At 47.1% G+C, this 24771-nt stretch overlaps 2 protein-coding genes across 5 annotated transcripts in view; one reads left to right on the top strand and one right to left on the bottom strand.

Moving 5' to 3' along the window:
• The window catches only part of LOC105470806 (xyloside xylosyltransferase 1), a 194582-nt gene that overhangs the window by 138604 nt on the left and 31207 nt on the right, over nucleotides 1–24771 (bottom strand). For 3 of the 4 annotated variants that reach the window (XM_024789445.2, XM_011723071.3, XM_071090625.1), the window contains exon 2: nucleotides 10927–11074. In XM_024789445.2, the coding sequence (XP_024645213.1) occupies nucleotides 10927–11074 (148 nt within the window). Of the gene's footprint in view, nucleotides 1–10926; nucleotides 11075–24771 lie in introns of those variants that run through there. The other variant, XM_071090623.1, reaches the window with a different exon arrangement.
• Nucleotides 15332–15748, top strand: LOC105470804 (transcription and mRNA export factor ENY2). Its single transcript, XM_011723070.3, has one exon. It carries the CDS (start codon nucleotides 15370–15372, stop codon nucleotides 15658–15660), a length of 291 nt encoding a protein of 96 aa, XP_011721372.2. The 5' UTR covers nucleotides 15332–15369; the 3' UTR covers nucleotides 15661–15748.

The raw sequence follows: 24771 nt of genomic DNA, 5'->3' as shown, positions 1-24771 counted from the left end.
CCTCTGAAAAAACCACTTGTTGGTCAGTGCCGCGAGGGCGCTCCACCCACGGTGTGCCACCAGACACGCACCTCCTCTTCAACAGCTCTGTCCCCGGGGCCCCCGCCACAATTCATGATCCCGGACGATCCAGGGAAGATCCTCCCAATGCCTCTGGGTCCAAGGCAAACCCAAAGCTATTGCAAATCTGGAAGTACAGCTGAGGAAGTGAATAATTAAAATGGCACCCCCAACGACATGCTCTGTTGGCAGGGGGCAGGAAAGGCTGACTGATAGGAGGTAGCTGTGCTTGGAAGTTGAGGCTTTCCTGCCCACACCTGCATCCCAACAGAGAGCTACACAAGTGTTATTTATTTATTACCTTTATCTGAGGGCAGCATTTCTTTTTTTTTTTTTGAGACGGAGCTTCGCTCTTGTTGCCCAGGCTGGAGTGCAATGGCACGATCTAGGCTCACCGCAACCTCTGCCTCCCAGGTTCCAGCGATTCTCCTGCTTCAGTCTCCCGAGTAGCTGGGATTACAGGCGTGCACCACCACGCCCAGCTAATTTTGTATTTTTGGTAGAGACGGGGTTTCTCCACGTTGGTCAGGCTGGTCTTGAACTCCCGACCTCAGGTGATCTACCTGCCTCGGCCTTCCAAAGTGCTGGGATTACAGGTGTGAGCCACCGTGCCCAGGCGAGGGCAGCATTTCTTAAAGTGAGTACTGTGGAACAACTCGTTCTCAGAATGTGAATAGGTATTCGTCAGAAAGGCATTCTGTGGTCAATCATGTTTAAGCAATGTTGGTTACGCAAAGCTGAATGTTTTTTACTGCAGTACTTATCAGAGCTTTTGGTTTGCTGACATGTACTTGACCCTCCAAGAGGAAAAGTAACTAATACTATCTAACACTTACCAAGCATCTCTCCGTATCAGGCCCTGGGACTTTTCACACAGTATCTCAGTCAGTCCTCCTCACAACCCTAGTGAGTCCTACAGGTCATTATTCCCATTTTACAAAGAATGCTTCTCAGAGAAGGCAGGTTTTTCACTCGAGATCTGTGTTAGGAGTCACAAGGGGTTTAGGCAATACCAGATGTTATTTTGGTTTCTGAAACCAAAACATTAGGAGCCATCGCAGGTGGGAGATTCAGAAGCCACTTTGTCCCCTGCGTCACTGGGGTGGAACACAGAACTCTCTGGTAAACCAGGTTAGAGAACGTGGCTTAGGCTCAGGCTCAAAGTCTGAGCAAGACCTTAGTCTCCTCCAGCCCGGATTGCATGAGGGGTAGAGAAGAGAGCAGAGGCCAGCCCTGTTCCAGTTCACTTCTCCTGCCTCAGGGCTAAGAAGAAAACTCCAGAAAGAAGGAAAGCCCCCTACGTGCATGGGACCATGCTCACTAATAAAGAGGGTCCTGGAGTCACATTCTACTCCACACTCCTATGGGGCAGAATCAGGGAGGGAGGAGGCTCTCCCGCTCCCCTACATCAGCCAACCGGGATACTAAAGGCAGAGTGAGAACTCACTCCCAGGCCTGCCGACCCCACCCACGTCCACACTAAACCAGCCCCCACCCAGTCAATCCTCAGACCACTCCTTTCTGAAGCAAGCAGGGGCCACAGGGCTAACTATGGGAACCAGCATGCGCCCTCCGCCCCTTTCACAGCCAGGATCTCAGGGGCTGGAAAACCATCTAAATACGGCTCCCACAATTGTAGGGGGCCCTTGTGTCTGCCTTCTCCTGGTACTGAGGCTGATGGGGTGGGGGCAGAGAAGAGGCTGCCCTGGAATCTCCAATCCGTACCTACCGTACCCCAGGTTCCAGAAGGCGCGCACATCCCCCTGCAGGAACCCTCCCCTTAGAAACATGTCTGCCTCACGACGGTTAAACGTTGATTACTGAACCGTTTCCTGATTCAGTTTAAACTGAACAAAGTTATGAAGTTCTATAAACTAGCCTTAAAACCCTCCTCTGTTTTATGAAACTGATCTAAAAGAACAGTAGAGAATACTAAGACCTCCCATGGCAGTGAACAGAAGTACAAAAAGTACAGAAGAAATGAAAACTCAATGTGGCTTTTACTACATTTGTCAAATTTTACTTAAGGAAAAAAGAAAAGATGGTATTTTAAAGGCTTTCTGCAAAAGGCCACACACACGCTGACTTCAATGTTTCACAGCAAGCAGGCAGGAAGGAAAGAAGGAAGGAGGAAGGGAGTGAGGGAGGAAGGAGCTGCCGGTCTAGAATTTCCCGTGTGGATTTTGCCGCAAGCCTGCAGGCATTCTGGCCCTGCCTCAATTTTTTCTCATGCAGGCCTGTGAACCTAGGCTAAGAAACATCCAGTGTCAATTACCCGAATCTTACATCAGCCTCTGCCACCCAGCAACAGTGACCCAAAGTGGACCCAAGAATGTCCTTGAAAGAGTCCAGCCATCTGCCCGCAGCCTCAAGACAATAAGGCCCCCATGACAGACACTGAAATAAGGACTCTCGGGGGGTAACACCCAGGATGCCAGGAGAGCTGGACGGGGTCACCCCAATTTGATGCCAGCTGGCTTTGCTGTTCTTTTCTACAATGGCAAGCGTCATACTAGGCTTCAACAGATGCGGGCAGAGGAGGCTCGGGCCCAAATCCTATCTTTTGAGGGATTTTATAACAGCTTGCATTTGTCTGGTCTTTTTATCCACTCCCATACATCTCTCCGTAGGAAACATGAGCAGGCTGGGGCTGATGGTGGTGATAATCACATGCTGGATGTCATGGAGATTTCAGAAACTCTGATGTTGGGAGCTGGGGGTGAAGGGGAGGGTGGGGGGAGATATGAAGCAGTTTTAGCGGCATTACTCTTTTTTTTTTTTTTTTTTTTTTTTTTTTTTTTTTTTTTTTTTAGACAGAGTCTCACTCTATTACTCTGTTGCCCCGGCTGGAGTACAGTGGTGCGATCTAGGCTCAACGCAACCTCCACCTCCCATGTTCAAGTGATTCTCCTTCCTCAGCCTCCTGCATAGCTGGGATTACAGGCACATGCCACCACGCCTGACTAATTTTTTTTTAATTTGGTAGAGATGGGGTTTTACCACGTTGTCCAGGCTGGTCTTCAATTCCTGACCTCAAGTGATCCACCCACCCCAGCCTCCCAAAGTGCTGGGATAACAGGCATGAGCCAGCAGCATTACTTTATTTCTAGCTCATGTGACCCTGAAAGGAAGGCAGGTCAGAGTTGGCAATTATCACGTAAGGAGCAAGAGGTGACGTGTCTTGCAGAGAATCTGCTTATCCCCCATCAGAAGCTCTTCCCAAAAGGCAAAAGTGGGTGGTCTAAGAGTCTTTGAATAACTCTAGCCCCACACCCTTTGGTGCTGTTTGGAGGCAGAACTCACATCACCTCTGAAACAGCTAACAACAATGACTGCGTACTTACAATGTGCCAGGCACGGTGCTAAGTACCATCTTAATTTTCTCAAGTCAGAACTGTGCTATCCCCACTTGAAAGAGGAGGAGACTGCAGTCCAGAGAGGAGACAAGCTAACACTTGGGGAACCTAAGTTCCACGCACTGTTCCAAGCCGGTGACACAGACTAACTCATTCCATTCTCCTAACAACCCCATGACACATGAAGAGTTCTTATCCCCATTTTACCAATGGGAAAAGCAAGACCTCGAGAAGTTCAGTAACTTGGCCACAGTCTCACAGCTACTCAGTGATGGGGCTGCCATGAATCCAGGCACACTGGTTCCAGGGCCCACGCTTTTTAAATTTTTTTTATTTTTTTATTTTTGAGACGGGGTCTTGCTCTATCTCCTAAGCTGCAGTGCAGTGGTGTGATCTCGGCTCACTGCAACCTCTGCCTCCTGGGTTCAAGTGATTTTCCCACCTCAGCCTCCTGAGTAGCTGGGACTACAGGTGCCCACCACCACACCTGGCTCATTTTTTTGTATTTTTAGTAGAGACGGGGTTTCACCATGTTGGTCAGGCTGGTATCGAACTCCTGACCTCAGATGATTCACCCACCTCGGCCTCCCAAAGTGCTGGGATTACAGGCGTGCACCACTGCGCCCAGCCGGGCCCCTGCTCTTAACCACGACACCATAGGGTCTCTTTTAAGTAACCTCCCAAGATCACAAAGCCTTGACCTTGGGAGTCATAGTGTTGCAATTTGCACCCAGCTCTGTCCGATCCTGAGCCTGGACTCCTACTCTCTCTGATACACCAATCCCCCTTTCGGCCTGCTCAGACCTGCCTGCCTCAGTGCTCCCTACACTGGACATCAAGAGACATCAGACGCAGCCACGCACAGCCCCATGCAGTACAATGAATGGAGCCTATCGCATGGAATGGTGAAGTGGTCCTTCAAAACCTCTGGGCTCCCACAGCCCATGGCCAGTGGCACTTGTCAGGAGGCAGACACTACCAGCAGGATGTGTGTGATGGGGCCCAAGCAAGGGACATGGGACCTTTGAAAAGTGACTATCCACATCCTTTAAGCATGGGCCACATTGAGAGACTTCCTTCCAAAGAATACAGTATGGCGAGGGGGAAAAGAATAATGTACAGCGAAGAAACCTGAGAAACACGACTTCCGCCCAGTGATCAAGGTCAACAGCAACAGTGATAAACCATGTACCCTTGATAGGACGTGGTGTGTCACTGATGTGGTGTGAAGGAAACAGCTCTTCTCCTCTGCGGCGTTCCCCCCATCACCTCCCACAAACCCATACCCTCGGTCTAATGATGAGAAAAACATCAGATAAATCCTAATTCGGGAACCCTCTACAAAACAGCTGACTGGTATTTCTCAAAACTGTCAAGGTCGTCAAAACCAAGGCAAGTTGGAGAACATTTCATAGCCACCTCCTCCAGGAAGCCTTCCTTCTTCCTGCAAATGCCTGTGACCTGTCCTCTTCTGAAGCCCTCAGCATTGGGTGGCTCTTCATGTTGTTTGCCCTCATTGCTGGACCATGCCACCTGCCCCAGTGACATGAGCCCATGAAGCAGCAGCCCAGCAAACATCTCTGAGACACCGAGGGTGGCCAGCACCATGTCTTGCAAACAGCAGTGCTTGGTATAGGCGGGATATTGACAAAGGATTGACCGCAGGACAGCAGAGCCTTCCAGGGGTGCATGGGCGACGACAGGAGAGTCTCCTGGGGGCCTCTGGCCCGTCTAGAGCCCTGCCGCTTGTCTGGAGGCCTGCCTGCCCCGCTAGGGGTAAACCCACACGATGGAGGCCTGCCCGCCCCGCTCGGGGTAAACCCACACGATGGAGGCCTGCCTGCCCTGCTCGGGGTAAACCCACACGATGGAGGCCTGCCTGCCCTGCTCAGGGTAAACCCACACGATGGAGGCCTGCCTGCCCCGCTCGGGGTAAACCCACACGATGGAGGCCTGCCCGCCCCGCTCGGGGTAAACCCACACGATGGAGGCCTGCCTGCCCTGCTCGGGGTAAACCCACACGATGGAGGCCTGCCTGCCCCGCTCGGGGTAAACCCACACGACCACAGATCACACACCGTAGCAGAGCCCACGCTGCTGTGCTGCAGCCGACAGCGCCTCAGGCCGTGTGACCCGGGGGGGAAGCTGGCAGCCCCGCAGGAGTTGCCCTTGGCTCCCTCCCGCTCCCGTGCAGCAAAAGATGTTTTCTTTTCCATTGCGTAAGATGCTTCCAGTGGCGACAAACCCAACACCGCAGACAAATGGAAATAAAAGCCCCGTGGATGTGGGTGAAGAGCAGAGTGGCTGTGTCTGCGGAGGGCACAAAGGCAGGCACGCGTGAGCAGCGAGACCGGCCACATGTGAACCCCCAACAAGCAGCGAAGAGAAAAACAAGCTCTGATCAAAATCAGAGCCAGCATGTCCCGCCTGGCAGGGCCCCTTCGCTCTTCCTGAGGCCCTTGCTCAGATGTGGTTCTGGGCACTGCTGCTCTAAGGGGGCCATCAGGGCAAAACTCATGGGTTTGATCAGCCCAACCCTATCCCAGCCATGTCCCCTCTGCAGGGCTGTGACATGGGGCCCAGAAGACAGGCAAGGATGCCAAGTCCTGTAAGTTTCACAGGGCTGGGCATGTGTAAGAGGCTGGGGGTCCAGGTCTGGACATCAGAATGGGCATAAGCTCTGGACTGAGAACTCCAAGGGGCAGGGAGGACACAGATTACTGGAGAACTTGGAGAACTGGCCTGACCTCTCAGCTCCTCCCTTTCCATTCCTGTCCAGTGGGGACAGCCACTGTCTTGAAGCTTTTAAGTGGCTGCCTGAGGTGGTCCACGTGAGACATCAGACACTAACCCGCTTAGAACTGTACAGACACTAATAGGCTGGAAAACTGTAGAGAACCTCACCTGTGTGAGTCGACAACCCTGGGCAGCTGGGGGGTGACACACCCTGGCCTTGTAAGGGTCACCTCTGGCTCACTAATTCTACCTTGGGAACTATCATAGGAAAGAATCCTAATTAGAGAAAATAATCTGTATGCATGTGGATATCCATTGTATAATTTATGATATTAGAAAAAATAGAAAGCATCTAGCTAGCTGAGAACAGGGAAATGAGAAAGTGAACTGAGGTTCATCTACTCGATAAAACCATTTGAAAAATTTTCAAAGACTATAATTACACAGAAAATGGGGACGTGAGCCATTAACTGAAAAAATCATGACACAGCTTCATTTGTACAATTTCTTTCATGCTGGGGGGTTGAAATGAAGATTCAATTTCAAATCTTGATCTATAAAAAAGACTCAGAATGATTTTTTTTTTTTTTTTTTTTGAGACGGAGTCTTGCTCTGTCACCCAGGCTGGAGTGCAGTGGCCGGATCTCAGCTCACTGCAAGCTCCGCCTCCCGGGTTTACGCCATTCTCCTGCCTCAGCCTCCCGAGTAGCTGGGACTACAGGCGCCCGCCGCCTCGCCCGGCTATTTTTTTGTATTTTTTAGTAGAGACAGGGTTTCACCGTGTTAGCCGGGATCGTCTCTCGATCTCCTGACCTCGTGATCCGCCCATCTCGGCCTCCCAAAGTGCTGGGATTACAGGCTTGAGCCACCGCGCCCGGCCGACTCAGAATGATTTGAATATACAGTGTAACTCCTACTTTGCCTAAATTTGTAAAAAGCTACATGTTGGGAATATAAAGAAGATAAAGAATTAATAATGATAGACAGGTACGGTGGCTCACGCCTGTAATCCCAGCACTTTGGGAGGCCAAAGCGGGCAGATCATTTGAGGTCAGGAGTTCGAAACCAGCCTGGCCAATATGGTGAAACCCCATCTCTACTAAAAATACAAAAAAAAAATTAGCCAGGCATGGTGGCGAGTGCCTGTAATCTCATCTACTTGGGAGGCTGAGGCAGGAGAATCACCTGAATCCAGGAAGCGGAGGTTGCAGTGAGCCGAGATCGTGCCACTGCACTCCAGCCTGGGCGACAGAGCGAGACTTTGTCTAAAAAAAAAAAAAAAAGGAAGCATATTTTAAAAGTAGTTTAGGTACAGAAGGATGACCCTCCTGCTACAGAAGGGAAAGCAAGAGGACACAGATAAAGAATCTGGATTTCCGGGGCAAACACGAGACAGGACCTCCAGGAGGAACTCAGAGGAGCCCAAGTTTTCCTGACCCAGCCCTCCTGGGTGAGACCAAGGGCTCAGGCTCCACCCATACTCCATTCTCACTTTACTGGAGAAAAACAAATGCTATGAAAGAAACGGAACAGCCAAAGTAGCAAGAATGCAGCAATTACGCCACAACAAAACCATCAACCAAAGCACAAAACAACACTCATTTCTGCGATTAAAAAACAACGGATGCAAAAAAGGCAGCAGTAAAGAATCATGACAAACTCAAGACAGCACAAATGATGTCTGAAAACAAAGTGTCCTTCCAAAAATTGCAGGAATTCCAAATGATCTCGGTAGGAACTCCCCAGGGCTGCCAAGTGTGCCAGGCCAGACTTCCTGGCAGGGCACGCCCCAGACGCCACAGGAAACTCAAGGACCGCTCATTTCATTTTATGACTATCAAATTTTAGTAACTCCTAATAACTCTTTTCTTAGGAAGAGGCTTTGGGGCACACATAAAAATGAACTGCTGCCGGACACGGTGGCTCACGCCTGTCATCCCAGCACTTTGGGAGGCCGAGGTGGGCGGATCACCTGAGGTCGGGAGTTTGAGACCAGGCTGATCAACATGGAGAAACCCCCGTCTCTACTAAAAATACAAAATTAGCCAGGCGTGGTGGCGCATGCCTGTAATCCCAGCTGCTCGGGAGGCCGAGGCAGGGGACTTGCTTGAACACGGCAGGAAGAGGTTGCAGTGAGCCCTGATCGCTCCACTGCACTCCAACCTGGGCAACGAGAGCAAAACTCTGCCAAAAAAAAAAAAGAATTGCTTGGAAGGACATTATCACTCCCCTAAAGAACCCCAGAAAAGACAGGGTGTTTGGGTCGGCTGGAGGCACATCTAAAATAACTCCTTCCCCAACTCCTGATGCCCGCCCCTCGCAGGGCGGGGCCCACACCTGGAGGGACACCTGGAGGGACACCGATGGAGGGACACCTGGAGAGACACCGATGATGCGTCCATTTACTGCATTGACTGCAAAGCTCTGACCAAAGCCTTTTTTCTGCAGACACCACCACCCCGCTGAGCTATGCCAGGCTCTTGGACAGGGCTAAGTCAGAGAGGGCCAGAGCACCTTCTTGGCATAATTATCACCCTCTCCCAGAACAGCCTAGGAGTCCCTAACTCTTGTCATCGGTCCCTGCACAATTTATTGCCGGGATGTCCTACAGCTGGAGGAAGAAGAATTTTCTCTTCCCTGACAAACCACAAGAAGCTGTATTTCACCTCCCTCTGGGGTACTCCAAAGCATAACCCCACCTACGTGATGGGCAGGGACCTACCAGCTGACAGAGGGAAAGAGGCAGGAGGGAGGGAGGTGAAGGGAGGGCAGGTATGCCTCCCCCTGGCTCCCTAGGACTACAGAAACCCCTAGAGGGGGATTCCTACAAGTCCTGGGCTCTTCAGAATGCAAGTTGAAACAGTTCACTGCTGCGGCCCCTCATTTTACAGGTGGGGAAACTGGTGAGGCCAAGAGAGACAAAGTGGCTCAGCCCTAGGCACGTAGGTGGCCAATGACGGAGCTGTGAGCAACACCTCCACCGGTCTGCCCGCTAGAATCTAGAACAGAACCACGTCCTTCTCAAGTCTGAGCCACCCACAGCTCCTGTACTGGGCTGTCCAGAGAGGTCACGTACGGGGCACCTGATGGGGTAGCAGTAACTATGTGGAGAAGCAGGTTCCAATCCTGGCTCTGCCACTTAAAAGGCTATATAACCCTGGGCAGGTCTTGCAACTCCTCAGCCTTACCTGTAACCCCACAGGACGGGTAGAAGGGTTGGGTGGAGCTGATGGGGCTGCACCTGGGTCACGGCAAAGGATCACCAATGCTAGTTCTTCGCCCTAGGCCCTGCTGGTGAGCTCGTCTCTTCTCTTCTTCAGACTCCTGCCCAGTGGAGCCCCCTGAGCCTCACAACAAAGGGGACACTCAGAGGCCTCCAGGGTGCTGGCTCTTGCCTGCAAAGTCCCAGCCAGGATGCGTGGGCTTGTTTTTCCCTGTGCCAGGACAACCTCCCAACAGGAATGGAGCTTCAACTCTCAACTCCTGAGTCCCTGGTTCACCAGGCACCTTCTTTTTCACTTCTGGTCTGCCAGGCTGGAGGAGCAGGCCTCCACCATATGGCCCATTGTCCCCTGGGCTACCAAGACCTGCATGGCCTGGAAACTGCTGGAAAACTCGACCAGCCACAGTTCAGATAACTGCTACCCCAAGGCCCCAAACACCCCTTCTCACCATTAAGAGGCTCAGGACATGGCTCACCATGGCCAGAAACTGGTTGATATGGTTTGGCTGTGTCCCCACCCAAATCTCATCTCGAATTGTAGTTCCCATAATCCCCACATGTGGTGGGGGGGACCTGGTGGGAGGTAATTTAATCATGGGAGGGCAGTTATCCTCATGCTGTTCTCATGCTAGTAAGTGAGTTCTCATGAGACCCAACGGTTTTATAAGGGGCTTTTCCCCTTTTTGCTTGGCACTTCTCCTTGCTGCCGCTATGTGAAGAAGGACGTGTTTGCTTCGCCTTCCATGACTGTAAGTTTGCTGAGGCCTCCCCAGCCATGCTGAACTGTGAGTCTATTAAACCCCTTTCCTTTATAAATCACCCAGTCTCAGGTATGTCTTCATGAACAGCATGAGGACAGATTAACACACTGGTCAATATCTAGGGCTCCAGAACCCATCAAGGATCGCTGTAGGGAGATCCCAGAAACCAGAGACACTCCAGGAGTTAGACCCTCCAAGGCTTCCTGTCCAAGCATGACCAGACCTGCCAGAAATTCCACAGAAGCTGGACCGATCACACACGGGATGATGCATCTCTCTGTCCTGGAGACAGACGCCCAGAAAATCCTTTTAATTACGCATCAGAGTTTCTTCAGAAGTCCTACATGGTCGTAATTTGCACCTCTCACATCTAGATTTGCTATTTTAAAATCAGATAAGTACAGATTCAGACTAGAAAGAACAAGATCATAAATCGGGATGGAGGATCATCTAAACCAACCTACTATTTTTCAGATGAGCACACACAGTATGGGGGTTGAGCAGTGGGGAAGGAAGGGGGCGAGTACAAGGGGCAGAGTCCAGGCCAGAGCCCAGAGACCCCCTGTGTCCTCATAAACGGACCCTGGGAGCTATGCAACCAAGGCCCTGCCCTTGATTCTTGGTGTAGGAAGCTCGGTGGTACAAAGGGCTTGGTTTGGCTGCCTCGTCCACTCTCCCATGTTCAGTGGAGCTCTTCTCTCTGATACAGGGCCTGGGCAGTGTTGGAACCAGGGAAATGGATGCAAAAGTCAGACACCCAGGGGCTGTTGCTCCTGGAAGCCCAGGTTACCTTTGGGCATGATCTGATGCATGGCGACCGAGAGGAAGAAGATGGAGTCACTGTAATAGGTTCCCGAGCCAGCACTGAAGTGCTTCTGCATGGCCTCCACGACGGGGAAGAGCTTATCCGTCAGCACAGCAACGTCGTGGAAGATGACCTGCAGCAGACGCAAAAAAAAAACCAAGGCTCAGCAAACCAGTTCTCACTGCAAGCTCGACACCCAGCACACACCTGGGCCCACAGAGGCAGAGGCAGATGGTGCCTCTCCGGGGTCCACAGCAAGGGATGCGGCTGGGGTAGCATCAGAGAGTTACGGAAACGAGAAATAACCAGGAGTCAGAAGTGTGGCCTCACTAAGGAGATGGAGAGTCTGTGTGAGGGGCGGCACGCAGGCGTGCACGTACAGGCTGTGCAGTGGAAGAGAAGTGGGAGGACGGGAAATGGAAACAGCCCCTACTCTGCCTCCTGCTTTTGAACTTGAAGCTGGGCCACCCTGAAGGTAGCTCTGTGCCCAGCGACTGGAAACCACGTGAGAGCGTGTGATCCTCATCACACTGCATGGCTAACACTGCTCCAGGCATCGCCACCTCCTCGTGGCCACTACATCTGTTCCATAGGCCAGTCCGATGCTCCAGCTCTACCTCCCTCATCCAACAGTGTGAACAAGGAGAGGGTCTGGCCACTGGAAAATGGAACCCGGAAACTGCTCAGTGCTGCAGTAAACTCACACTCAACCAGCATTTCTTGAGTATCACTGACGCTTTGGAGGCACTGTGAGAAGAATAAGGAATAACCAGGTACACTTTCCCCAAAGCACTTAGAAGTCTAGAGGTATCATCAGCTACGGCAGAGCTTTGCAATTTATGAAGCACTCACATACCCGCACTGATCCCCATGACAACCCAGGGCTTCTGTGAGGCAGACATCACTGTTATAGCCTCCAAATGACAAATAAGGACGCAGACACTGACAGGTTACACTTGCACCAAGTCACATGGATAATAAACGCACAGTCAGAACTTGACCCTGGCCTCCATATTCTCAGCCCCACACTCTTTCCACCATAAACGCATCCTCATTCCTTAACAGCAACCAACAAAGGATGAGGACATCAGCTCAGCCTGCGATTAGAGCAGACAAGAGTACTAACGGGATCCTGAGTTGGGTTTCCTTGTCTAACACCATCCAGAAGATGACAAGTTATGGCCCATACGTAGCCCCAGCTTCACACGTGATACCAGATGACCATGCACTCGTCCCACATGTCTTGCAAGTTTTTCCTGTTGCTCCACGTGCCCCCACAGGATCTAGATCATTCTACGACACACAGGAGGCACTCAAGCCAGAAGGCCGCGTGTTCCTCCACCTTCTTCCTCAGTGGCCCTAAGAGTTCTGCAAGCGCCACCTCTGGCCACCATCTTCTCTGGTAGGTGACAGGAAGAACCTGCCACGCTGCTTCCTGGCTGCTCAATCACCACCTCATCAACTCCCAAGAGCCCACCTGAACAGGCGCCAGAAGCAAAAGGCAAAGTCACATGAACCCCTGACTGCCCTGTTTATACTGTCACTTGCCCTGCCAGCAGGACAGACAGCTGCGAGTGGTGCCCATGAAGCTCTCCAATAGGTGGGCTCCCCTCCGTCACTCACCTTTGCGCTTTCCCTCCACCTGCCCTTCCAGTCTCACGGGGTTGCCTGCACTACCTGCACTTCCAGAGCCACTGATTGCCGTGGCCCTATAAACCACCCTGCCAGCTCTTCCTTACTGCTGCTTCTGCTTTTGGCCTATATTCCTGCCCCCCCATTTTTTTTTTTGAGATGGAGTCTCGCTCTGTCACCGAGGCTGGAGTGCAGTGGTGCAATCTCGGCTCCCTGCAACCACCTCCCGGGTTCAAGCGATTCTCCTGCCTCAGCCTCCTGAGTAGCTGGGACTATAGATGCGTGCCATCACCCCGGGCTAATTTTTTGTATTTTTAGTAGAAACAGCCTTTCACCGTGTTAGCCAGGATGGTCTCGATCTCCTGACCTCACGATGCACCCGCCTCGGTCTCCCAAAGGGCTGGGATTACAGGCGTGAGCCACCACGCCCCGCCTATTTCCCGTGTGTCTTATATATGTATCTTTTTTTTTTTTTTTTTTGGAGACAGAGTTTCGCTCTTGTTGCACAGGCTGGAGTACAGTGGCGCAATCTCGGCTCACTGCAACCTCTGCTTCCCAGGTTCAAGTGATTCTCCTGCTCAGCCTCCCAAGTAGCTGGGATTACAGGCGCCCACCACCACGACTGGCTAATTTTTGTGCTTTTAGTAGAGATGGGGTTTCACCATGTTGACCAGGCTGGTCTTGAACTCCTGACCTCAGATGATCCACCCACCTCAGCCTCCCAAAGTGCTGGGATAACAGACATGAGCCATGGCACCTGGCCTGTATCTCTTATATATAGCTTATTTCTCTTATATTTCTTTTTAACCTATATCTCTCTTAGTTCACCTTTCCTTTTATTCCTGGGTCTCTTTTAATTTCTAAAACACTATTAAACTTAGAAAAACTTTGTTACTATTTTTTTATTTTTAATTTTTGTGGATACAGAGTATGTGTAGATATTTATGGAGTATGTGAGATATTTTCATACAAGCATACAACGCATAATAATCACATCAAGGTAAGTGAGGTATCCATCACCTCAAGCATTTATCCTTTGTGTTATAAACAATCCAATTCTTTTAGTTATTTGAAAATGTATAAACTATTTTTTACTGTAGTCATCCTATTGTGCTAGCAAATACTAGATCTTACTCATTCTTTTCAAATATTTTTTGTATCCATTAACCATCTCCTCCTCCCTCAACTCACTCCACTACTCTTCTCAGCCTCTGATAACCATCATTCTAATCTCTTATCTCCATGAGTTTAACTGTTTTAATTTTTACCTCCCACAAATAAGAATACACCAAGTTTGTCTTTCTGTGCCTGGCTTATGTCACTTAACAAAATGGCCTCTGGTTCCATCACTGTTGTTGCAAATGACAGGATCTCATTCTTATTTATGGCTGAATAGTACTCCACTGTGTATACGTACTGTTTTCTTTTTCCATTCATCAGCTGATGGAACCTTAGGCTGCTCCCAAATCCCAGCTATTGTGAACAGAGATGCAATAAACATGGGGGTGCAGATATCTCTTCAATTTACTTCCTTCCTTCCTTTTGGGTATAGATCTAGCAGTGGGATTCCTGGATCATATGGTAGCTCCACTTTCAGTGTTTTGAGGAATCGCCAATCTATTCTCCACAGTGACTGTACTAACTTACATTCCCACCAACAGTATATGAAGATTCCCTTTTCTCTACATCCTCACCCAGCATTTTTTTATTGCCTGTCTTTTGGATAAAAACCACTTTATCTAGAGTGAGATGATATCTCATTGTAGGTTTGATTTGCATTTTTCTGATGATCAGTGATGCTGAGCCCCTTATATATTCTGGTTATTAATCCCTTGTCAGATAGACAGTTTGCAAGTATTTTCTCCCATTCTCTGGGCTCTCTCTTCACTTTGCTGGTTGTTTCCTTCACTGTGCAGAAGCTTCTCAACTGGATGTGATCCCATTTGTCCATTTTTACTTTGACTGCCTATGCCTGTGTTGTATTACACAAGAAATCTTTGCCAAGTCCGATGTCCTGGAGAGTTCTCCCAATGTTTTCTTTTGGTAGTTTCATAATTTGAGGTCTTAGATTTAAGTCTTTAATCCACTTTGATTTTTTTATACAGCAAGAGAGAGAGGTCTAGATGCATTCTTCTGCCTAAGGTTATCCAGTTTTCCCAGCTCCATTTATTAAAGAGATTGTCTTTTCCCCAGTGTATGTTCTTGGAACCGTTGTCAGATATGAGTTCATTGTAGATGTATGGATTTGTTCCTGGGTTCTCTATCCTGTTGCATTGGTCTACATGTCTGTTTTTATGCCAGAACCATGCTGTTTTGGTTACTATAACTCTGTAGTACAATTTGAAATCATGTAATGTAATTCCACCAGTTTTGTTCTTTCTGCTCAAGATAGCTTTGGCTATTCTGGGTCTTTTGTGGTTCCATATAAATTTCAGGATTTTTTTCCTATTTCTGTGAAGAATGTCATTGGTATTTTGATTGGGATTGCATTGAATCTGTAGATTGCTTTGGGTAGTATGGACGGTTTAATAATATCGGTTCTTCCAATCCATGAATATGGCATATCTTTCCATTTCTTGGTGTCCTCTTCAGTTTCTTCCATCAGTGTTTTATTGTTTTCATCCTAGAGAGCTTTCACTTGTTTGGTTAATTCCTAGGTATTTTATTTTACTTGTAGCAATTATAAATGGAATTACTTCCTTGATTTCTTTCTCAGATTGTTCGCTGTTGGCATATAGAAATGCTAATGATGACTGAGGGTCTAAGTCCGGGCAGCCGAAGAGTGTGGTTAGCAAGATGAACAAAGATGCGCAGATGAGAGCAGGGATTAACCAAAAGTTGATAGAAACTGGAGAAAGAGAACGCCTCAAAGAGTTGCTGAGAGCTAAATTAATTGAATGTGGCTGGAAGGATCAGTTGAAGGCACACTGTAAAGAGGTAATTAAAGAAAAAGGACTAGAACACGTTACTGTTGATGACTTGGTGGCTGAAATCACTCCAAAAGGCAGAGCCCTGGTACTTGACAGTGTAAAGGAGGAGCTCCTAGAAAGAATAAGAACATTCCTTGCTCAGCATGCCAGCCTTTAAGATTGAGTTAGATTGTGTTGTTGTGGTTTTATTTCTGAAAGTAAAACTTGCCATAAATTAGAAAACAATTTCCCAAAATAAAATCCTTTTTTGTGTGATGGTATAGTTTTCAGTAATGATGTATACATTGTATTGATTTTTTTTCCCTAAATGTGTTATTTTAATAAATATCTCATGAATGAGAAAAAAAAAAAGAAATGCTAATGATTTTTGTATGTTGAATTTCTATCCCGCAACTTTACTAAATGTATTGATTAGTTCTAATAGTTTTTTTGGTGGAGTCTTTAGTTTTTTCCAAATATAAGGTCATATCATCTGCAAACAAGGACAATTTGACTTCTTCCTTTCCCATTTGGATACCGTTTATGTTGTTCTCTTGTCTGACTGCTCTAGCTAGGATTTCCAGTACTATGTCACTGTTCAACACTGTGGGCATCCTTGTTATTTCAGATCTTACAGGAACGGCTTTCAGTTTTTCCCCATTCAGTAGGATATTCGCTGTGGGTCTATTGCATATGGCTTTTATTATATTGAGGTATGTTCCCTCTATACTCAGTTTTTTGAGGATTTTTATCATTAAGGGATGTTGAATTTTATCGAATGCTTTTTCAGCATCAACTGAAATGATCATATGGTGTTTTCCCTTCATTTAGTTGCTATGATCTATCACACTGATTGGTTTCTGTATGTTGAACCATTCTTGTATCCCTGGGATAAATTCCACTTGGTCATGATAAATAATTTTTTTTAAATGTACTGCTGACTTTGGTTTGTTAGCATTTTGTTGAGAATTTTTGCATGTGTTCATCAGGGATACTAGCCTGTAGTTTTCTTTTACTGATGTGTCTGTCTGGTTTTTGGTATCAGGGTAATTCTGGCCTCATAAAATGAGTTTGGAAGTATCCCCTCCTCCTCTATTTTTCAGAATAGTTTCAGTAGGGTTGGTATTACATCTTCTTTAAATGGTAGAACTTAGCAGTGAAGCCATTGCATCCTTGACTTTTCGTTGCTGGGAGACTTTTTATTATGGCTTTGATCTCGTTATTTGTTATTGGTCTACTTGGGTTTTGGATTTCTTCATGATTCTATCTTAGTAGGTTGTATATGTCTAGAAACTTATCCATTTCTTCTAGGTTTTTCCAATTTATCAGTATATAGTTGTTCACAGTAGCCACTAACGATCCTTTGAATTTCTGCAGCATCGATTGTAGTATCTCCGTTTTCATCTCTGATTTTATTTATTTGGGCCTTCTCTCTTTTCGTTCTTAGTCTGGCTACAAGTTTGCCAATTTTGTTTATCTTTTCAAAATACCAAAAAAAAACTTTTCATTTCATTGATCTTTTGTATTGCTTTGTTTCAATTTCATGTATTTCTGCTCTAATTTTTATTATTTATTTTCTTCTACTAACTTTGGGTTTGGTTTGCTGTTGCTTTTCTAGTTCTAAGACGCATCATTAGGTGGTTTATTTGAACTTTTTCTTCTTTTTCGATGTAGGCATTTATAGCCATAAACTTCTCTTAGTACTGTTTTGCTGTATTTCATAGGTTTTGGCATGTTGTGTTTCTATTATCATTTGTTTCAAGAAATTTTTCAATTTCTTTCTTAATCTCTTCATTGACCCACTGGTCATTCAGAGGCATATTGTTCAGTTTCCATGTGTTTGTATAGTTTCCAAAATTCCTCTTGTTATTAATTTCTAGTTTTATTCCGTTGTAGTCAGAGAAGACACTTGATATTATTTCAGTTTCTTCGAATGTTTTAAGACTTGTTTTGCAACCTAGCATATGGTCTGTCCTTGAGAATGATTCATGTGCTGAGCAGAAGAATGTGTATTCTGTAACTACAGAATGAAATGTTCTGTATCTATTAGGTCCATTTCGTCTATGGTACAGATCAAGTCTGATGTTTCTTTGTTGATTTTCTGTCTGGATGATCTGTCCAATGCTGAAAGTGGGGTGTTGAGGTCTCCAGCTATCATTGTACTGGCGTCTATCTCCATCTCTCACTCTGATAATATTTGCTTTACACATCTGAGTGCACCAGTGTTGGATGCATATATAATTGCTCTATCCTTTTGCTGAATTGACCCCTTATCATTATACAATAACCTTCTTTGTCTCTTTTTAAATTTTTTTCTTGAAATCGATTTATCTGATATAAACATAGCTACTTCTGCTCCCTTTTGGTTTCCATTGGCATGAAATATCTTTCGCCATCCCTTTATTTTCAGTCTATATGTGTTTTTATAAATGAAGTGTGTTTCTTGTAGGCAATAGATCCTTGGGTCTTAAAAAAAATCTATTCATTCTCTCTTTTTCTTTTGATTGAAGGTTTAGTCCATTTACATTCAATGTTATTATTGATTAAGTAAGAACTTACTCCCGCCATTTTGTTATTTGTTTTCTGGTCTTGTCTTCCTTCTTTCCTTCCTTCCTGTCTTCCTTTTAGTAAAGGTGTTTTTCTCTGGTGTTATGTTTTATTTTCATGCTTTTTACTTTTTCATATCCATTGTATGTTTTTAGACTTGAGGTTGCCATGAGATTTGCAAATAATATTTTATAACACATCATTTTAAACTGATGACAAATTAACACTGATGATATAAACAAACATACTAAAAAACAAGCAAAAAGAAAACTAAAAAAGACTCTATACTTTAACTTCATCTCCCTATTTTTTAACTTTCTGTTGTTTCTATTTACATCTTGCTGTACTGTCTATGTCTTGAAAAGTTATTATTTTTGATTTGTTTGTCTTTTCATCTTTGTACTTAAGATATGAGAAGTACACACATTGCAATTATAGTGTTTTAACAGTCTGTGTTTTTCTCTGCACTTACTATTACCAGTGAACTTTTCACCTGCAGATGATTTCTTATTGCTCATTAACATCCTTTTATTTCAGACTGAAGAAATCCCTTTAGTATTTCTTGTACGATAGGTCTGGTATTGATGAAATCCAACAGCTTTTGTTTGTCTGGGTACATCTTTATTTCTCCTTCTTGTCTGATTTTTTTTTTTTTTTTTTTTTTTTTTTTTTTTTTGAGACGGAGTCTCGCTCTGTCACCCAGGCTAGAAGGCAGTGGCATGATCCCGGCTCACTGCAAGCTCCGCCTCCCAGGTTCACACCATTCTCCTGCCTCAGCCTCCGAGTAGCTGGGATTACAGGCGCCTGCAACCATGCCTGGCTAATTTTTGTGTTTTTAGTAAAGACGGGGTTTCACCGTCTTGGCCAGGCTGGTCTCGAACTCCTGACCTCAAGTGATCCGCCCGCCTCGGCCTCCCAAAGTGCTGGGATTACAGGCATGAGCCACCACACCCAGCCTGAAGGATATTTTTGCCATATATGCTATTTAAGTTTTTTCCCTTCAACGCTTTAAGTATGTCATGCCGCTCTCTCCTAGCCTGTAAGGTTTTCACCAAAAAGTCTGCTGCCAGATGTACTGGAGGTCTATTTTATGTTGTTTATCTTGCTACTTTTAGGATCCTTTCTTTATTCTTGACTTTTGAGAGTTTGATATTAAATGTCTTGAGGTAGACGTCTTTGGGTTAAATCTGCTTGGTGTTCTATAACTTTCCTGTACTTGAATATTTATATCTTTCTTTAGGTTTGGGAAGTTCTCTGTTATTATCCCTTTAAGTAAACTTTCTACGGCTGTCTCTCTCTCTACCTCCTCTTTAAAGCCAGTAACTCTTAGGTTTGCCCCAATGAAGCTATTTTCCAGATCTCATAAGCACGCTTCAATCTTTTTTACTCTTTCTTTTGTCTCCTCTGACTGTTCTTGCTTGCTTGCTTGCTTTTCTTGCTTTCTTTTTTTGAGACAGGATCTGGCTCTGTCATCCAGGCTGGAGTGCAGTGGTGCAATCTTGCCTCATTGCAACCTCTGCCTCCCAGGCTCAAGCCATCCTCCCAGCTCTCACTTTGTATTTTCAAATAGCCTCTTAAAACTTACTATATCACTCTTCTACTTGATTAATTCTACTATTAGGAGATTCTGATGCATTCTTCAGTATGTCAATTGCATTTTTCAGCTCCAGAATTTTTGCTTGACTGTTTTTAATTAGTTCAATTTGTTTGTTATCCTGATAGGATTCTGAATTCCTTCTCTGTGCTATCTTGAATTTCTTTGAGTTTCCTCAAAACAGCTATTTTGAATTCTATGTCTGAAAGATCACATATCTCTGTTTCTCCAAGACTGGCCCCTGGTACCTTATTTAGTTCATTTGGTGAGGTCCTATTTTCCTGGACGGTCTTGATGCTAGTGGATGTTTGTAGGTGTCTGGCCAGTGAAGAGTTAGGTATTTATCTGGCCATTGAAGAGTTAGGTATTTATTGTAGTCTTTGCAGTCTGGGTTTGTTTGTACTCATCCTTCTTGGGAAGGCGCTCCAGGTATTCAAAGGACTTGGGTGTTGTGATGTAAGTTTTTGGTCACTGCAGCTGTATCTGCATTAGGGGGCATCCCAAGCCCAGCAATGCTGTGGTCCTTGCAGATTCGTAGACGTACCACCTTGATGGTCTTAGATCACATCCGGAAGAATTCTCTGAATTACCAAGCAGAGACTCTTGTTCTTTTCCCTGATTATCTCCCAGATGAATGTGAGGAGGGTGATTGGTGGCAGCTTCTATTTGGCCATCTTGCTCCACCTCTGGCCTAAACTTAAAAAAACTTTTATACCACATTGGTCCTAATCATTCTGTAAAACTTGTTTTATGTAACACTTTAAAATATCTTCACGTTTCTCTTCTAATGTACTGGTTTCCTTTATCCTTTTTCTGGCTGCTGGTTTTTGTTTTTTGTTTGTTTGTTTTTTAATACTTTTTTAATCCAGACCAGTTCCTGCTATTTCCCAACAGAAATCTCAAATTATGTTTCTCATTCCCACACCCCCTCCACTTCCTGTCACCCCTGCCCCTGCGACCTCTCTGACAGGTTTCCCTACCTCCGGCCTTCCCCATCCCCATTCCAGCTTCTGTTACACCTCCAGAATTGTTTTCTAAAGAGAAAAATTCATTTTTCTCTCTCCTTGGCTTCAAGACCTCCAATGACTCTTTGCTCCCTTAGTTACAGTCCAAATCCTCTAGCAAGGCTTATAAGCCCCTGCAGTAGTGGCTCTGGCTACATCTCCTGCCCTCCCTGCCTCTTGTGACTGGGCAGCACTGAACCAGGCAGTCTCCCATCTGCTGGCCACACCTGTAAGACCTACATCCTTGTACGCCTGTACTTGCTCTTCCCACTTGCCTTCTTGGCTCAGGGTCTGTAATTACCTCTCCCAGCCCCCATGTGCCTGGTAAGATCCTATCCGGTTTTCCAACCCTCCCCTCCAGCCTTCCCACAGCCTTCCACAATTCACCATGCCCTTCCTAACACCCCATATCGCATGGGGCTCCACTTACCCTGTCTGACTCACTTTACAGGGCTCTGTTTCTCTCTGTCTGCTGCATGGGGCACTCCTTCTAGCCAGAGGCCATGACTGCTCTGTGCCCTGTATCCAGCCACTGGCCACATGACAGGCCATCCGTACATCCATACAGGTTTGCTAAACTAAGTGAACTGCACTTTGGGCAAGTAACTAAACCTCTCCGAGCCCCAGTTTCTTCATGGGTAATACAGGACTGACAACACGTAGTTCCTGTGGTGTCTGCCAGGGCTATCTGGAACACACACTCAGCCCGGGGCTTGCCACACTGTGCTTATTCCTAAGTGTTAGTATGGAGCCTCCTCCCAGTCCCCTAAATGCCCTCTCCCCACAGATCAGTTTTCTCTCCTAAGCCAGCTTTTCCCTCTGAGCCTCGTTATACCTCCAAATCATCCCTATTCGTTGGAATTACACAGGACCTGGAAGCTGACAAGAGGGTTCTCGCAGAACGGAAGGCCTCTGTATTCACTAAGCAGGAAGAGAAAGAACGGGTCTGCGCAGGCAGACACGCAGAGCAGGGCTGCTGCAGCCAAACTAAGGGAGATGAAGAGCTGTCCTCAGCCAGCTCACTCCCTACTGGCCCTATCTCACCCCAAAGCTTCACAGGAGACAACTGCATCCCATCAGCATTAATAGACTTACGAGGACAAACTGTACTCAGCACATTGTTCCAAATGCTGGGCTGCCAAGCCTGCACCCATGAATATTTCATATAATAAATCTGCTTAAAGATAAATGAGTATGTTTCATGAAATAGACGTTATGCAGCAAGAGGCAAACCACAGACACAGCAAGTGTGAATCAAAATACCCAAGCCTCCCACAGACTACAACAGGTTTGCAAACTAACCTTCCCAAGGACGGGCTGGCATCCGCCATACTCCGGGGCCCTTTGCCCAGACTAGGGGCTGATGCCTGGCAGTGGGGCAGGGAGCAGGAAAGCAAGAGTGAAGAGAGGAAATGAGAGGCACAGGGGAGAGAAAAGGCCACCCCTTCGTCCTCCCCTCCTCCCTTTCAAGTTCCCCATCTCGAGAGCTGCAGGAAGAACATACAACCTGGGAATCCAGGAATATAAGATGACTCCCATACTGAAGGCAATCGGCCAATGAGAAGAACCAAAACAATGCTTAATGCCAACCTGGAATATATGATTTTTAGGAATGCAGACAAAAAAGTCTGATCACGATGTGTAGGTTTTGTTAATTTGTTTACATACACATACTAAAAATCCTGTTGATTATAAAATACTATTTTTCCCACACCCAGCTTACAAAATAATTTCTCTTCAGACCCTTCGTGTGCATCAACAGCAATGCCTTTATGAAGCCTAGAGTCAAGCTGAGTCACCCAGAGCACATCCTCCTCACCAGCTGTTTAGGGTGTGTTCGATACAGTTCCCTGTGATTTTATGTAGAATGTTGGCATCAGAAATGTCACCCAACCCACAAGAACCCGTGTTCATATCATGAAGGCAGTTGGGTGTTGTTTTTAATCACCTAACAACATTTCTCATAGTAGGGTTCTTCACCGGCCTATAATCATACATTTGTAGCCATTCACCAACCTTCAGGAATATCCCGCCCCAGAAATATCCTCCCCCAGAAATAATGAGTAAATCTGTGTTAAATTTCTTTGCCTACTTTTATTTTTAATTATTTCTGCATCTAAATTCAGTAATGACTGAGCTTTCTTTTTAGGTAAAGATGTCATCAAACAGTACTTCGTTGTTCAAACTAAAATACGTCACCGAGAAACCGCTGTGTGATATAAAAGACCTTGGAAAGGCTCAACTCTTCCGAAAGGGACAGTGTGGGGAGGAGGAGAAAGAGGTGACGCTTGCCTCACATTCCAGCATGCACAGCAAACTCAGCACGTGTGATGCAGAGAGGCTGAAGCACCGGTCGTGGCAGAGCCTGGTGCCAGGCAGAAGCAGGCACCTTTGCCACCCAGCCCTGTGCTCGCTGGCACTGAGATGCCTGAGAGCCAGGCCACCGCTCCTGTAAACACTCCCTGGGGACACAAAGTCAGGCCAAGCCTTTAGCTGCATTTAGTGGAGAAAATCCATTTTATCACTTGGCCTGCCCCACTGGGCATCAGGTGGCAGCCACACTCCCGAGCCAAGAAGGCACGTGGCAAGGGCTGGCCCCAAGCACGGAAAGATGCCAGGTTTCCAGGAAAGCCCAAGGCCTGCTTAAAGAACAGCCACTCCTCTGGCCACAGACAGCAATGCCACAGGTCGGCCAGAGGCCAGGGGTTTGCCCATCTCCTCCCCGTGCTCATCCAGAGACCATCCCCCAGCACAGCTACTGGAGGGAAGGTGATGGCACAAAGGTGAGGCACTCTCTGCCCAAGTCCAGCAATCCTGGTGCCCCTGCCACTGCTGAATCCACCTCCTGCAGGAACCACAAACAGGTTTCAACTTGTCCTGAGCGGCTGCCTGGAGCACAGGCGGGAAGGATTCCGCAACAACATCCGGACTCCGCGAGAAGGTCTGCCATCAGCAGAAATGCCCACCAGTGGGCTGGCCAGCTCGCCTCCCGCGTAGTTATCATCCAAGCTCAGTGGGCGCAACATTTAGGCTGGAATCACCCCGAAGATGAGGAGTCGGTGCCTCCTGAGACTCAAGAATGAACTCATTATGAAAAGCACGGTCTGGGGTTCAGATGCTCAGATGCCACCTAGTCACCTGGCAACCCTGGTCCAAGTACTTCAACACCCTAACTCCTCCGCACAGCGGGAGTCATGTGACTGTCCCCCAGGGCTCTCAGGAGAAGCATAACGGGAGTTCAGTAAAGGACAGCTGACACCGCCAGTACTCCGTTCCAACAGTTGGGAAGTTTTTTCCACACAAGAACACCTAGATTAGAGAAAAGAATACACTCTGTTTACACAGTGCCAAGATACTATAGGCACTAATAAAAGCTAACTGGTAAAGGCAGGTGCAGCGGCTCACGCCTGTAATCCCAGCACTTTGGGAGGCTGAGGCAGGTGGATGGCCTGAGCTCAGGAATTCCAGATCAGCCTGGGAGATATGGTGAAACTCCATCTCTACCAAAAATACAAAACATTAGCCAGGTGTGGGTAGTGCACCACAGGAGGCTGAGGTGGGAGGATCACTTGAGCCTGGGAGGTAGAGTTTGCCATGAGCCAAGGTCTCCCCACTGCACTCCAGCCTGCTGGGTGACAGAGTGAGACCAGTCTCAAAAAGCGCTGCCGCAATGCTCCACTGGAAGGTAGTTCCAGGCCCTTCCTCCTGCCACATTCAGCCCACATCTGGATCCCACCTCTGCTGGGGGCTGCCCAGGGCCCACCTAGAAGGTTCCTTCCACACTCTTCATGCTTAGCATGGAGTACCTATTTGCAAAACATGCTTCAAAAGTCACTAAAACAGGCCAGGCACGGTGGCTCAAGCCTGTAATCCCAGGACTTTGGGAGGCTGAGGTGGGTGGATCACCTGAAATCAGGAGTTTGAGACCAGCCTGGCCAACGTCTCTACTAAAAATACAAAAATTAGCCGGGTGTGGTAGCGCATGCCTGTAATCCCAGCTACTAGGGGGGCTGAGGCAGGAGAATCGCTTGAACCTGGGAGGTGGAGATTGCAGTGAACCGAGATTGTGCCACTGCACTCCAGCTTGGGCAACAGAGCGAGACTCTGTCTCAAAAGGAAAAAAAAAAGTCACTAAAACGATCCA

Source organism: Macaca nemestrina, chromosome 2 (assembly GCF_043159975.1).
Source record: "Macaca nemestrina isolate mMacNem1 chromosome 2, mMacNem.hap1, whole genome shotgun sequence".
Lineage (NCBI taxonomy): Eukaryota > Metazoa > Chordata > Mammalia > Primates > Cercopithecidae > Macaca > Macaca nemestrina.
Note: the sequence above shows the minus strand (reverse complement) of the source record. Positions and strands in the feature narration are given on the sequence as shown.